Raw genomic sequence first — 16,864 nt, 5'->3', positions numbered from 1 at the left:
ATTTACAAATATGAGGTGAATCATGTGGCAATGTAGGCCTTATCTGTTAATTCAACCCCCCCATGCACGCACACACACACACACACACACACACACACACACACACACACACACACACCGTACAGTCAACGTGCAACCAAAAAGGTATTGTAAGAGAATAAATTAAGGAATCATAAAGCAAACGACCTGTTACAGTTTTGTGTGACAGTACAATGTCCATAAGCACTGAACTGGGTACAGCAATCCCTGTAAATTCCTACCCTTAACCATTGTGAATCAACTAACAGTGCTGATTGTAGATCAGTGCAGACAATATCACGGCCGTAATCCAATACAAACATGACAGAACAGATACAGATCCTGGCTGGCCATAATTTACATGAACAGTATTTTCTCCCGTTTTGAACGAGGGGAGAGGGGGATAAGGGAGGAGAGGGGGGCGGAGGGATGAGGGGAGGTGGGATAGGAGGGGAGTGCCTGTGGCACACACAAAAATCAGCCATTGTATTTTTGGGCATGTGTAATTGATAATAACAACAACAATCATAACCATGGCAAACAATCCTTTTATAAAACAAAGCTGAATTATTTTCAGTTCCGCGCTGCTGCATGCTCCTCTGTGTAAAACGGCACCCTGTTTCAGTTCCTTCCTCAATTCGTTCCTTGATCATTCTAATGATCCAATAGGAACGCTCCGTGAAAGCCCCTTCCCCACTCCAATTGGCCAGCAAGTCCGTCAATCATCTGTTAACCCCGCTGCCGTGCTCAATATGGCCGCCATACGGCCTCGGGTACCATATTGGTAGGGGAGCTACTGTGACTTCCCTCCGCTTCCACCCCCACTCCTTCGCTCTGATTGGGCAGAGACGGGTGCAGGAGGGAGGAGCCTGTGGATGCGTTGGTGCAGGGAGGGAATATCCTCGGAGGAGACCGCTCCCCGCCTCCCCCCGCCATCATGGAGAATTGGTAGGACCCAGCGGCCGTGCTGTAATACAGGTGATAGGGAGAGGAACCGGCCTGGAACGGTCCACCTTGGCCCTGGGGGGTGTTTGTGGGGTAGGGCGGGGGGAGGTAGGTGTGGTAGCGCCCGGCAGGGGTGGTTGCCATGGTGAGTCCGATGGCGCCATTGGATACGGGGGTAGGGGTGTATGTGAAGGCCCCAGCAGGGTAGTGCATGCGCGGGTCAGCGTAGCGGCTGTCAGGGAGCGAGGCCAGGGAGGAGAATGGGCGATCCAGGGACATACGGGGGTCGCTGAAGGCTGTGAGGTCAGGGCCTGTAGGGGGAGAGGCGAGAGGTCAGGGGTTAGAGGTTAGAGTGGAAGCAGGAAGTGAATGAGAGAGACTGATGACTGTCAGAGAACACCACGGGTCAGTCGACAGTGGGTGAATGAGTGTGTGTGTGTGTTACCTGAGAGGCGGTCACTGAGGGAGGAGCGGCTGGGTGAGATGGGCGTGGTTGAGTGGACGGGTGTGGTGTGGTGACCCAGGTAGGGGTAGGACTGCTCATAGGACCACGACGGAGATGTCTGCAGCTGCCTAGAGTCTGAGAGATTAGATTAGAAGAGATACTTTATTAATTAATTTAATTAGAATGGAAATATGTCTTCTGCCTATCCCACCAGCCCCCCCCCCACACACACACACACCGGAGGTTGTTTCACTCCAGCATGTGCTGAACAGGTAGAAACTGAAACATTACAGATGTATATACTGGATGTGAGTGAAGTAGTTTTATGTGAGTGTGTAAAACTCTCAACACCTGCACTCACTTTACCATACCATCTTTTTTGTTGTACTTTTTACACCCTTTTTCATGATATCCAATTGGTAGTTACAGTCTTGTCCCATCGCTGCAACTCCCGTACGGACTCGGGAGAGGCGAAGGTCGAGAGCCATGCATCCTCCGAAACACGACCCTGCCAAGCCGCACTGCTTCTTGACACACTTCTCGCTTAACCCGGAAGCCAGCAAAGACCGTACAACTGACGACTGTGTCAGCGTGCATGCGCCCGGCCCGTCACAGGAGTCGCTAGAGCGCGATGGGACAAGGACATCCCGGCCGGCCAAACCCTCCCTTAACCCGGACGACGCTGGGCCAATTGCGCATCGCCTCATGGGTCTCCCAGTCGCGGCCGGCTGTGACACAGCCCGGGATCGAACCCGGATCTGTAGTGACGCCTCAAGCACTACAGTGCCTTAGACCACTGCACCACTCAGGAGGCCCCACTAAACCATCACTACACCTTCACTCACTACACCTTCACTCACTACACCTTCACTCACTACACCTTCACTCACTACACCATCACTCACTACACCTTCACTCACTACACCTTCACTCACTACACCTTCACTCACTACACCTTCACTCACTCCACCTTCACTCACTACACCTTCACTCACTACACCTTCACTCACTACACCTTCACTCACTACACCATCACTCACTACACCATCACTACACCATCACTACACCTGGGCTGAGCTGGGAGGCAGAGAAGAGAGAAGGATGAAGAGGAAGAGGAATATCCAGGAAATGGTGATGGACAGAAAGATAAAGAGAGAGATGAAGTGAGTGGGAAGAGTGGAGGAGAGAGGGAGGGAGGGAGAGGAAGAGGAAGGAGGGAATAAAGAAGAGAAAGATGTAGAGAGAGATGGAGACAGAGAGGAGAGGAAGCGATTAGCCTAGTGAGGGGGCGTAGGAAGGGGGGGAGGGGCGCTGTGTGTGTGCTCTTAGGCAGCCGGTCCTTTTCCCTGTGGTCCAATAAATGCCAGTGATCGCCCGCAGACTCGCAGACAAGAGTGTGTATGTGTGTGTGTGTGTGTGTCCCACATACTCTGCAGACAGAGAGGGGAAGCAAATTGCACACAGCAGCCAAGACGTCAATGGCCTTTTTAAGTGCAGCCAGCTCCCCCAAGAACAAAACACTGAGGCCTAGGCCCAGTGCCAAGACCCCTTCTTTTCTTGGCTCCCCTCCCCAGGCTTCGGAGCTCTGATCTGGGGCAGGAGTCACACATGGCTGGGTGGGTGGCTGGAGGCGGGTCTGTGTATCCGGGGCTGCTGCTGCTGCGGTTCATTCATTTTTACTGCATTCCCACACACATGCAGACATATGCACACTCACTCGCCTACACGCATACGGTAAGCTTTACATACACACACACACACACACACACACACTTACTTACTTACTCAAACAAAGACTGAAAAATGAATCATGATTTTACCACCATTATACATGCGATACAATTTCATGTATGAAAGTCCGTCTCTTTCTTCCGGTACGCTGATTCTTCATCACTGATCATTTGGACAAATCACGATTTCGCAGGTGCTCACATCTTTCGAATTTCCGAATGGGAGGGGACATTTGGCCCATAGACTTGCCCAAAGTTGACTTGGGGGTTTCCGTTTTTAACAGATATCCCCCCAGAACTAAATTCGAGCATCTGACGCAATTACACAAACTTTTAGTTCTGGGTGTCCAAGATTACATTTGGACAGATGGGGCAAATGGAATCCGTCAGGTGGCCTCGGCTGCCACACACTGGATGGAGACAACACACTCCTACACACATATACATACTCAGACACACACACATACCCACCCACGCACCCACTCACTGACACACAAAGCCCATAGCCTCAGGACAGACCCCACACTGACTGCATGCCAACCCACTCTGGCTGGCACGCTACATACTGACAACCAGACTGGGCACACACACAAACACACACACAAACACACACACAGCTGTCTCTGACACACACACACACACACACACACAGAGCCCATGGCCCCAGCTGCCTCTGATTTTCACAGATATGAAAAGAGAAGTAGGAGGGAAAGAGAGAGAGTGGGAGGGAAAGAGAGAGTGGGAGGGAAAGAGAGAGAAAGAGAGAGAGGGAGGGTTAAGAGAGAGAGGGATTGAAAGAGAGAGGTCTTGAATGACTTAATAACGGTTTCCGCTGGCAGTGCTCCTGTTGCTATTTCTGGCCTCAGGATCAGAGACACACCATACAGGAAGGACTGGGGCCTGCCCCTCTCTTTCTGACTCCCCTCCTTCTATCCATCCATCATTATCCCTCTGTTTCGCTCTCACGCCTCATGTATCTTTTTGTGTATTTAATCTCTCTCTTTGTCTTTCCATCTCTCTTTACCTCCCTCCTCTTTCTCCATCTCTCCATACACCCATCTCTGATTCCACCTCCATCTCTCCATACACCCATCTCTGATTCCACCTCCATCTCTCCATTCACCCATCTCTGATTCCACCTCCATCTCTCCATTCACCCATCTCTGATTCCATCTCCATCTCTCCATACACCCATCTCTGATTCCATCTCTATCTCTCCATTCACCCATCTCTGATTCCACCTCCAACTCTCCATACACCCATCTCTGATTCCATCTCCATCTCTCCATTCACCCATCTCTGATTCCATCTCCATCTCTCCATTCACCCATCTCTGATTCCATCTCCATCTCTCCATTCACCCATCTCTGATTCCACCTCCATCTCTCCATACACCCATCTCTGATTCCATCTCCATCTCTCCATTCACCCATCTCTGATTCCATCTCCATCTCTCCATTCACCCATCTCTGATTCCATCTCCATCTCTCCATACACCCATCTCTGATTCCATCTCCATCTCTCCATTCACCCATCTCTGATTCCACCTCCAACTCTCCATATCATCACTTTTGGAGACATAGCTAATTCTGAGAAGCATAGGCCCAATTCCTGTCAATTTGAATGTTTTGCTGGTCTCTGACGTGTAATGTTGGTATGTATGTCCCTATGAATGACTCCCTTATATAGTGTATTGCACAGGAGGCTGGTGGCACCTTAATTGGGGAGAACGGGCTCGTGGTAATGGCTGGAGCGGAATAGTATCAAATACATCAAACACATGGTTTCCATGGTTTCCAGGTGTTTGATACCATTCCATTTACTCCGTTCCAGCCATTATTATGAACTGTCCTCCCCTCAGCAGCCTCCACTGGTGTATTGCGTGTTTAGATTTTAAATGAGGGTTTTTTCACACACTTCTACTTCCTGTCAGCTGACTCTCACTTCCTCCTCTCCTCCCTGGCCTGCTTCCTCACTACAACTGTCTACATATACAGGCTAACACACACACACACACACACACACACACACCACTTCGGGAGAAGAGGAACAGAAACTGCGGGCGTGTGTGTCAGAGGCTCTACTGCCACACGTTAACCGCAATGGGATTGGCTAAAACCACAAAAGAGGAAGTACTGGTCTTTCCAAACCCAGAAAAATATGTGAAAAACAAAGTGATTGGGCCTCTTCTCTCCTGCTCTCTTGCACATTGTTTGAGTGCTGTTTTGTTTTACGTATGTGGAGGCATAATGCATAATGTGATTTCACTGTGTGATGACTGTTAGCATGTACACTGTGGGTGTATGTGGTACCATGAGAGAAGACTCACCTGGTATCTGTGTGTGGTGTGTGGGGTTGCTGAACTGGGCCGGGTTCAGGGCGGGCCGGGGGTTGGGAGTGGGTGCGTGGTGGTGATGATGGTGAGGGGGCGTGACCCTTATGGAGCTCCGCCTTAGCTGCTCCAGCTCGCTCAGACGCTCGGAGAAGGCCAACGCTCCCGTCTTCACGTCCTCCAGCTTCTGTCTGTGGCCTACACACAGAACACGCAAGCAGAAACGCATACACTCTCCATCAATCAATCAATCAATCAATCAATCAATCTCTCAGCCTGCCTGCCTGTCTGTCTGCCTGTCTGTCTGTTTGTTAACATATGTTTAGTTCTTCTTTGTCTTTAGTTTGAGGTCTCAATTCTAATTAAAATATAAGGGGGGCGGGAGAGAGAGAGAGAAAAGAGGGGGGAGAGAGAGAGATTGACAGAGGAAGAAAACGGAGACAGAAGGTATCCAGCCAGCTAGCCAGCCTCAGCTGTGAGAAACCATCACTCGTCTTCACATTTCCACCCACACACCCACACACACACACACACACACCCACCCACACACACACACACACACACACACACACACACACACACACACACACACACACACACACACGGCTGGCGCACTGGGAGGAAGTGGTGCTGTAACTGGAGCCTGTGTCTGAGCCCTTTGAAGCGTGGGCCAGAACCCAGAGCCAGCCAGATCCTCAACACACACACAGAGTGAGCCAGCCAGCCAGACCCTGGATCGTTGCACGGCGCCCAACACCAGATTCCCGACCAGAATAACGGACCATCGGGGAATTGTCCCGTTAACAACCATGAGACAGAGGTGTGATGAGCCTTCGAATCAGCACACTCCCAGAACTACAACCCAGAACTAATGCAACTACAAATCCCATTCCACTAAGATTTGAACTCTAATGGTAATTATGGTCATGATGATCATCATGATCATGATAATGTAATAACAACTTGGATGATAATGCTAACTATGATTATGATGATGCATTGTCTTCCGACAGGTGGTGTCACTCCTACGGCGACGCTCATCCTTCAACCGACAGAGTCATGGCGCTATCTGACGTTGATAACTGCGATGATGATGAAGAGGATGAAGGTGGTACTCACGGCGTGGTTCTCTGGGCCCGTCCACGGTGATCTTGATGGCTCTCTGGTAGGTGGCCACCTGGGGAGGGTTGGTGAACACCGTGATGGTCAGAGTGAAACTCTTCCCTGGAAGAGAGAGTGAAAATATGTTTTAATGTGATCATCTACACAGAAAACCTCTTGTGTCTCGCTGGCATAGCTCTCTCTCTTTCTCTCTCACTCTCTCTCTCTCTCTCTCTCTCTCTCTCTCTCTCTCTCCAAACTCTCTCCAAACTCTCTCCAAACTCTCTCCAAATATACACCAGGTCTGGATATGACATTAAGATCAGCCTGACACAGAAATAACCCAGAGAGACATCAGAGAGACAGACAGACCCTACGGCCCCACACCTATTTACTGCTCATAAACACACACAGACAAACAGAGTGTGTGTGTGTAGGGGAGCAGACCTGGCTGGTGTTGTCACTGTGGGACTAATCTAGTCAGAGGGTCTGGTGATGAGTTGACAAGGCTGCCTGGCTGACAGTCTCCACTGTGAGTGTGTTTCTGTATACATCTATGAATCTGCATGTGTGTGTATATCTGTGTATCTCCATGTGTTTCAGTGTAAGTATAGAGATTCCTAGGTGAGTGGAGGAGACAATCACATCTGTCTCCATCAATCACGTGTGTGTGTGTTTTTCCCTCAGGCTCTGTACCTCAATGCATGGTGATGAGTGACGGGCAGACGCTGAGAGGATGTGCACACACACACACACACACACACACACACACACACACACACACACACACACCATGGAGGTATGGGCGCCCAGGGGAGGCGGTCAGAGGCTGTGCCAAGGCTGGAATAGAGTTACCACAAACAGACCAGCCTACGCCAGCTAAAGCCCTGGCTACACACACACACACAGGTACTCGGCTGTACTGTCCAGACCACACACAAGCAGGCAGCCAGGACTATTCTCAGAGTCTAGAGAAGCTATGACATCACATCCCTGTCCCATGTTTTCTATTCAAGTGTGTTTGACTGCCCAATGAGAGGCACATCTACTAATACACTAATATTCACCATAATAGGACGACTGTCCATTATTCATCATGTAGAAATTACTATTTTTCTAAAGTAAGTTATTGTAGGATAATTGAATTGCAAAATATGGATGATATTTCACAATCACATTTCCGCTGAAAAGATTGCTCAGTCTTACATCAGACATAGTCACCAAAAAAAAACCTCTTCTCGTTTATCCATATGTATGCATATATCACACGCACACACGCACACACACACACACACACACACACACACACACACACACAGTTGTTTTCAATAGTAGCGTCTGTGAGGGAGACGTTCTGTCTGAGAGGCAGACGGGAAGAAGACAACACAGCTAGGGAGCGTCCCCTGACACAACGCTGTGTGTGTGTGTGTGTACACTATACTGTCCATGTGTTAGGATGAACAAGTGTGTATGCACATCCAAACAACTTTGTTTGCAAGAGAGAGAAAAAGAGAGAGAGAGAGCGAGAGAAAGAGATAAATATGTCTGAGATTGTTTGTGCTGTTGGGCCGTCCAGTGACTCACTGCTCCTATATCCAGAAAGAGAGGAGAGTGGGAGGAGATAGAGAGAGAGAAGACAGAAAGGCAGAGGAGGACAGATGTGGTCTTTGTTGCTGGTGTGCTATCTGCAAGAAATAATCTGAGGAGAGGAGAGGTAGAGCGATAGAGGAGAGGTAGAGCGATAGAGAGATAGATAGGATGAGAGAACAGCTGTGGTCTTTGTTGCTGGTGTGTCATCAGTCTGTCTGATCGGACACCATCGGTGCACATCTAAAAGCTGTGTGTGTGTGTGTGTGTGTCTAAGTGCCAAGGCTTTTACCCAGTTTACATTTCTCTGGGGCTTACTGTACAGAGATGACTGTTTACTCCGGATCTCTCCCTCTATAATCGCCCCTATCAATGGGATGATTTTTTTCTGTGTGTGTGTGTGTGTGTGTGTGTGTGTGTGTGTGTGTGTGTGTGTGTGTGTGTGTGTGTGTGTGTGTGTGTGTGTGTGTGTGTGTGTGTGTGTGTGTGTGTGTGTGTGTGTGTGTGTGTGTGTGTGTGGGGGGGGGGGGTTCAGGTCTAGGCTTGTTGACTACAGCAGTGTGTTTACCACAGTGGGTCCTATCAGCATTAGCCAATCACTTGTCTTATCTTCCCTCTGAATAAACCTCTGTCACGGTGTGTGTTTCCCAGAAGTAAAGGGGAGAAGGACGTGTGTCTGTGTGTGTGTTTAGAATGGTTTATTTCATATTCAGAAGTGTGTGTGTGTGAGAGAGAGAGATCCCTTACATAACTCTAAACCACACCACACCACTGTTATCACACTAACACTGGACCACAGCCTACTGAGCTGCAGCCAGACCAACTCTATGACCACAACCCAACCAAACACCTAGTTTCATCAACGTTCACCACAAGTTCAGACAAGCTCACAAATACAGTCATACTGGAATTAACCCTGAGCTGCACTCTAGGTCCTGTGGGTGTGTGTGTGTGTGTGTGTTTTAAGTCAGACTAGATGGCTGTTTGCCTAGCAGGACAATGGGACAATTGAGAGGTGTGTGTGTGTGTGTGTGTGTGTGTGTGTGTGTGTGTGTGTGTGTGTGTGTACAGTAACAGCTAGCTTATGTACAGAGAGGCCTGTGTTTTAAATAGATAAGGCAGGACATTTGCCTGCACCTGATTTGGAGTAACTGCGGTTCACCGTCCGTTAGGCACAGCGAGAGAGAGCTATATCAGTGTATCTATGTGTGTGTGTGTGTGTGTGTGTGTGTGTGTGTGTGTGTACCTCGTCCACTGCGGCCTACGAAGCGCAGGTCGTTGAAGCGAGCAACCTGGTTCTTGAGGGCGGCCGTGGCATTGCGGAGTTCTGCTGAGTAGTTCTCATCGTTCCCCGCCATCACCGTTACCAAGGTACCGTCAGGGATATCGCCAAGGGCAACCACCTACGGCAACAGGAGGAGAAAGACAGACAGAGACACAGTCAGAGGGATGGAAACTTTATTGCTCGTCTTGCACATTACAAAAAAATACAATACCAAAAACATAATTACACACGTAATAGAACATAATTTACACAAAACATCAATTATGTATTTGGTAAAAAAGGAGCATCTTTAGTTATATTGCAACTCTCTATTCCGAGTGCATTCAACTACATTTATACAAAAAAAAGTACTTCTAGTACTTCAAAATGAATTCATTATTAAATCTGAATCAATTTAGTCTATTTCTCATCATTTGTCCACCCTGGGTCCACTAAATGGGAGGGCAGTCTGGGTGTTTTTGTGCTCCAGAAAGCCACCCAGACTACAGACTGAATAGCTCCACACCCAAAGCAAATAGACCCAGGGAGAGTCATTTTCATATTAACTGTAATCGTGGCCACAAATCAGCGTGCAAATTTACAGAGGAGATATCGGGCATGGGTACTACTCTGTTCTGTTTTTCAACTGAGAAACTACAGCTTTAGTCCACACACACGACCCCCCTTCACCCACACACACGGCCGAGATGGAAAATACGGGTGGGTGTTTGGCAGACCCAGTATAGTTTACATTCTCGAGGACTGTTGGGGAGCTACGGAAGTCAGACATGAGAGAGAGGTTCGGTGGAGCGTGAAAACTACCCTGCAGAACAAACAATAATGAGGAAATGATTATAGAGCTCTTCAAGCAGACGGTCAACAACACCCAGACACAAACACACACTTAATGGCAACAACTTCCGCCCATGACATTGTTCAGAATGTACATAATGTATACAACTCGATCAATCTGATTTTATAGCATTTTTCTATGGCTTTTTTTCACAAACACTTTTGTCCTAATGTGCTTAAAATTACTTTTCTTGGATGATATAACCCTATTATGGATACCCAGAAAGACATCAGCCTAATGAAACAACTGTAAGTCATTGACGTGCATCATTCTAATTCTGAGAACTGCACTAAAAAGTGAAAAACTGTAAGGGAAGTAGGCTATAGCTATAATAATATTTTTCTCCAATTACATTTTTGATCTGTGACCAGGGCCGTCATACACCCCCAAAAATCTGTGGTCCGTCTGTTAGTTGGAGAATTTTGCATTTTTCAAACACCTGAAACAGATTTTTCATGCAATCTAGAGCCGTAATCATTAAGCTTAATTCTGTGTCAAAAATATGTTTATTTTTCTGCATATCTAATCATACCTCTTGAGCAGTCTGTATTCTCCTGACTGGTGGTTATTTTTTTTAAAGAAACTAAATATGCTTCTCTGCATCTTTGCTAAAATCTAGGTAAAAGATTGAAAGGAATGTGAGTCTTATTCAGTACATTTAGTAATTGCTTGCTTTTCTAAAGTCTACCAACCTTGCCAGCCGTCATTCCAGCTAAGATAGAGTAGCTATCTTGTCTAAAACTAACTTGATTGACAGCCTGAAATGGCTTCTTGGTAGCTAGTTATGAGGTTGGTAGATTGGGTACTGCTCATGGCCAGTTATCAAGCACCATCTCACACACACGCCAAGTGGTACCAGAGGGCCAAGTCTGGGACCAAAAGGCTCATTAACAGCTTCTACCCTCAAGACTGCTGAACAGTTAATCAAATGGCTACCCGGACTATTTGCATTGACCCCCTTATTTGATTATTTAAAAAAAAATTGCCCCAGGCTCGATGTACACTCACTAGACTCTAACCACACACTCACACATACTACACTGACACTCCAACACACACACACACAAAACACACACATGTTCATTGACGCCACCTACACACACATACACACACACACACATACACACACATACATTCACATTCCTTCACACTCTTCACATATGCTGCTGCTACTCTCTGTTTATTATCTATGTATAGTCACTTGACCCCTACCTACATGTACATAATACCTCAATTAATTTGACTAACCTGTACCCCCACACAGTGACTCGGTACCAGTACCCTTTGTATTTAGCCTCTTTATTGTTATTTTATTTGTGTTACTATTTTTCCTTTAGTTTATTTCAAACTGTTCTACTGACTTTTTTAAAACTCAGCATTGTTGGTTAAGGGCTTGTTGTATTCAGTGCATGTGACAATATATCTTTTTTGGATTTGACTTGACACACACATAGACATTTATGAGAAACGTTGCCACCAGACAACATTTGCGCAGGAAAACATTCCTCTATAGCCTCCAGAAAATATAGCACTACACACACACACACATTCACACTCCTCTCCCACACACTCACTCACCTTGAATGCGATGGGCAGCGTCTTGTTGCACCTCCAGTGTGTGGGTAGGACAGAACAGAGGAAGTTGGGGCTGTCTGTCCTCACCAGTTCTCCAGGGTGATCTGACAGCACCTCCACCATGCCTCGGTCTGCCATACGCAGCTTTCCCACTAGGGCGGTGCTACTGCTCTCCTGGGCACCCAGGGGCAGACCCTCACTCATCTTACCCGACAACAGGGTGGTGGAAGGGGGGGTGAAGCGTCGACCAGGGGCTGGGTCTGGAGAAAGATAGAGATGTAGATAAATAAATGAGCGAGGACACAGGCAGACACAATGCAGGCGTACACACACACACTCACTATATAGTCAACCTATGTCAATAAGGCATATAACTTCTTAGTAAGTAATTAAAAACTAATTTAGGCTATTCACATTTTGAGCTGTGCACATCATCAGTATTTTCTATTATGTTTATCAATGTGCGTGTAGTTTCAAGTTGGCCTTCTGAGCACAGAATTATAAAAGTTCTCAGAATAGAGCGCAGTGAAATTACAACAGCGGAACCAAACCCTGGAGAGCCGGAGGCACGTGAAACCAAACCGTTAAAAACCAGCCAGCGACGCTGAGTCTGACAGGGCCCGGCGCGCGCTGTCGGTCGGTCTGTCTGTCACTCAGCCAAGCCAACCACAATCGATGCCACATGTTGGCGGTTTGGAACGACTGGGGGTTTAAAAACCGCTGCTCCCTCTCGTTCTTTCAACAGAACTTTGACTAGTGTACCACAGAACTGGACTGAACTCCAACTATGTGTTGCTCTCATCTAACCACCCAATACTAACAGCAACCCACGCGCTGTGGATGGATGGAAGGATTTATTTATAAACCGTTGATGAGAGGGGAAGTAATGTGCTTTGCATGTATTTAATGTGGTTTCCACTAGTTACCACAGTCATAAAGTAAAAATGTGCTATAGGCGTATCGTAAAACTTCATGAAAACAAAAATGAGCTTTTTGGTCTTAATTTAAGGTTAGGGTTAGGAATAAGTTAGCAGTGTGGTTAAGGTTCGGGTTAAGGTTAGGTTTAAAATCACATTTTAAGAAGATAAATGATATAAATAGGCGGGGTTTATTACTTTGTGGCTGTGGTAACTAGTGACAACCTCAAGTGTTCTGTCTAATTTATCTATACCATATTGTTGCAGAACTTGTGTAATATTATGTACCAAAATGTCAACTTTCCTCTGAAGTGGTTCAGTGCTTTCTGCCTGTGAGGTTCCAAATGTAGTATATAGCCTACTCACTATGACAGAATAAATCCGTTGGCGTCCTGCCAATTATTACATTTATTTCCTCTTAAAATTCTGGTTTCGGTGTGTTTCTTGGCTATGTTAATGCACGCGGGCATAAAAGCACACACAAATGTCAACACACACACACAGATACCAACACATATTCAACCCTGGGTAAAATGTGAAAATAAGATATGTACCGTACTTGGCGTCCCAAAGGAAGACCATTTGTACACCGCAGTAGGATCCAGTTAAACTGACTCTCTGTGGAATATATAGCTCTATATTTCTTCTGATATTTGCCTCTAAAATTAAACCCGTTGTCGTTAGATGAACAGTGGAAATCAGGCGACCATCTGAAGGTATCTGCGTGGGCACGTTTACAACTGGGTTTATGCGTTGGAGTGGAGTCAAAGACCTTCCGTTAACAAATTAAGCACATCCCGCTAAATCTCGGTGTGTGAAGTCCTCATTCCATGATCCGTGTTATGGACACCGAGACTGAAGAGGCATCCACCAATCAGATACTAAATAAAACCGGACGGTCATCCAAGGAGGTCTCGGGGCGCATTCAAATGAGCAGGCGAGCAGCGAAAAGAAAGTCCAGTTGGGTTATTTTTTTATCTTCTTTTTAATTCTGTTGTTCTTCAATAACTTGTGAGTTACTCGCCACAAAACGTCAACTTTGATGGATGTTCTATGGCTCCCCAATGCGCAATAGAAATCTTCTCGCCTCTATGCGTGCCAACATTGGAGACGGAAAAAACTTTAATACTTCAATTTCGCTTTTATAAATATTGTCTAGGATGTGTCACTGCCAATAGCCTTATATTTCGACACACCCTTGTTGAACGCTCCGGGTGCGTATAGGGTTCAGTTGCTGCGTATGAATGAACGTCCGGACAGTGAGAGGCAGGGTTTTACTGGCAGTCAGCAGTGCTGGAATGCGTCCCTCCAGGGTTAGATTTGCATAGAGACAGATGTCAGCCAATGGAATCGGGCAACTACGGAGAGTCCGGGAAGATGTAACCAATCAGAGCTGCGTCCGTCCAGGGAGGGCGGAACTGTGGGTTCTGAGGAAGGCTCGCGCCAGTCAATGGAATTCCACTTTGGGGCTGCGGTGCACGAGGCTCGGTGAGCGAGGGCGCAGCAGTCGCGCTCTAGTATTGTGGTTTTAACTTAAAAGTCAACAGCGTGCAATTGGATAGTGGATACCAATACAAAAACAAATAACAGAAGAAAATATTTTGAAAGGTTGATTAAAATGATTGTTCACAAAAAATCAGCCCAAATCACAAATAGGTCTATGCGTTTGGACACCAAACACACATATTTAGTTGGAAATTACAATTTAGCCTACCTAATGCCTGATATTTCCCGGATGATTTCTCGTGTCAAAACATAGTCTGCACACACCTTAACAAAATAAGATGAGTAAATATCCATGCAATAAGTTAGCCAATAAGACATAGCCTATGTGCCTATATAGACGTGCACTAACAGGATAAGTAAAGAGAGAAGCCCAAATGACTCATCTGTCGATGAGGAGGACACTTATACAAAGACAAACATTCTGCTGACTTCCAGGGCGCGTGTACTGTTCCACTAGACGTATTGGTCATGCGCTGATTTATTCGGGGAATATGATATCAGCAATAGTCACGGCGTCACCGCTCTAACTGTATAACCCATCTGCGAATAGATTATATTATGGAGGCCAAGGAGACGTATTTTGGGGACGATATCCCATTTCTAATAGGCCTATTCCCCCTCTAACGCACTATGGCTAGGGTCCAAAGTGATGGGGTTTCAGAGGTTGACGTTATAGTAGGTTCCACAAGCCATGCACAACACAGACACAATGACAAAAGTAACCATTGAATAGGGGATGTATTTCATGATGACAGTGTGAATCATACCTCAATTTCGTGCGCAAAGCTCGTGCGTAAAGCGCATGCTTAAAAAGCAGATTTCACTGTGTCAGAATGAAGGCTATCTTGTCCTCATCAAAAACAAGACTTAAAACAAACCGTTATCTACGAAAGCTACCTTTATTTTCCACCGCATTGACTCATTTGAACGTTGCCACATAGTGGTGTAAAGTAGTAAAAAATCTTTATTATTTATATTTTTGACAACTTTTACTTTTACTCCACTACATTCCTAAAGAAAATATGTAATTTTACTCCCATACGTTTTCCCTGACCCCCAAAAGTACAGCAATATGGTCAAATCCACGCACCTATCAATATAACTCGTTGTCACCCCGACTGCCTCTGATCTGGCTGACTCACTAAACACAAATACTGAGTTTGTGCCCCTATCTGTCCGTAAATTTAAAAAAACAAGACAATCCTGCCATCTGGTTTGCTTATTATAAAGAATTGTATGTATAACATTTACTTTTACTCAAGTAGGCCAATGACAATTGAGTACCTAAGTACATTTAAAACCAAATACTTGTAGACTTTTACTGGGTGACTTTCACTTTTACTTGAGTCATTTTCTTTAAGGTATCTTTACTTTTACTCAGGTATGACTATTGAACACTTTTTCCACGACTGCATAATGCACCTCTCAGGTCTTGTAGTGTCAGTGCGCAGTGTGGGCGTCGTGGCTGCACCAAACGTCAACAATAGGTGGCAGCATACGATCTAAATCACCTCCTGGCAAATGGCAAACTGAAACATACACGCAGGCCTGCCTCACTGTAGATCATTATTTGATATTGCGTGACGATATAAATGTGAGAATATCCACGCAAATTAAAACAAACGATCTCATGTCTATTTGTGAATGTTTTTGCATGGTGTAAATATTTTCCATTATGGAAATAATTTAACCCCAAATTGTAGGCTACTTTCAAATGCAGGTCAAAGCACAAATAAAATTATTCTGGAATCCAACATTATAATTTTGTTATCTCATTACCTCCTATGTTTAGTTAATTTCAATTAGCCAGTGCTATATTTATCGCGACTCAGGCTATTTGTCTTTGCCATAATGACAATGAAGTCTAGTTCACCTGTACTTGCAGATCTCAGCAGAAAGTGTTCGTCTGATGAGTTTGTCAGTTTGATTTGACAAAGAGAGGTCAGTCTGACAGCCTTGTCGGGGAGTTTTAGAGAACTGTCAGTTTCTCTCCTCTCTCTCGGTGTTTTAAGAACGTATAGCCACGGGGGTGATGATAAAAAATGTAACGGCTTACGCTTCCGCCTGTCCGGACCGACTACAGTGTCCGTGATAGAAAGTGACTGGCCCTTTTGCTCTATATACAGTAAACACGGTGCAAAGAATCCTAACTTGATTTTTCCTGACCTAACATTTTTTTGTTGTTGGATTGATTCATTTAGGCCCTATCGAAATAATGGTGTTCTGACGTAGGCCTACAGTGGAACTTTAATTCAGTTAGGCCTATTTCCCGTGCGCTCGTGCATATAGCCTATCTGGGGGGGCTCGAGCCGTCTTTTTATTTTCCGTCGCCAAAGACTGCGAGCAGAATGATGAGTGATTATTCATGTTTAAAAGCATCATTGGTCATCAACTTCACTGACTCACATCCAAACAGCTCACTGGAAATGTGATTCAATGGTTCCGGATAAAATAACCACTTGTGCCATGGCTGAACAAAAAAAAACCATTTAAACAATAAAACCACACGTATTAATCACTATAGGCTAAAGTCAATAATGTCCCATTGATTAAAGCATTATAATTCAGTCTATCAAATAAGTCCGTTACAA

The 16,864-nt window shown here is 45.9% G+C and overlaps 1 protein-coding gene across 2 annotated transcripts; it reads right to left on the bottom strand.

The window, feature by feature from the left end:
• On the bottom strand, positions 1-13,987 carry runx1 (RUNX family transcription factor 1). 2 transcript variants are annotated; one of them, XM_084194924.1, is made up of 7 exons: positions 13,322-13,987; positions 11,854-12,110; positions 9,405-9,561; positions 6,590-6,694; positions 5,468-5,668; positions 1,409-1,543; positions 1-1,274 (listed from the first exon to the last, which is right to left on the bottom strand). In XM_084194924.1, exons 1-7 carry the CDS (start codon positions 13,347-13,349, stop codon positions 766-768), a joined length of 1,392 nt encoding a protein of 463 aa, XP_084051050.1. In that variant the 5' UTR covers positions 13,350-13,987; the 3' UTR covers positions 1-765. The 2 variants fall into 2 exon arrangements, with proteins under 2 accessions (XP_084051050.1, XP_084051051.1); XM_084194925.1 differs by lacking the exon at positions 5,468-5,668 and having other exon boundaries at positions 682-1,274; positions 13,322-13,395.
• Positions 13,988-16,864: the final 2,877 nt, after the last annotated feature.

This window comes from Coregonus lavaretus, assembly GCF_964263955.1.
Source record: "Coregonus lavaretus genome assembly, contig: HAP1_SCAFFOLD_7604, whole genome shotgun sequence".
NCBI lineage: Eukaryota > Metazoa > Chordata > Actinopteri > Salmoniformes > Salmonidae > Coregonus > Coregonus lavaretus.
This window is presented reverse-complemented; position numbering and strand designations above follow the sequence as displayed.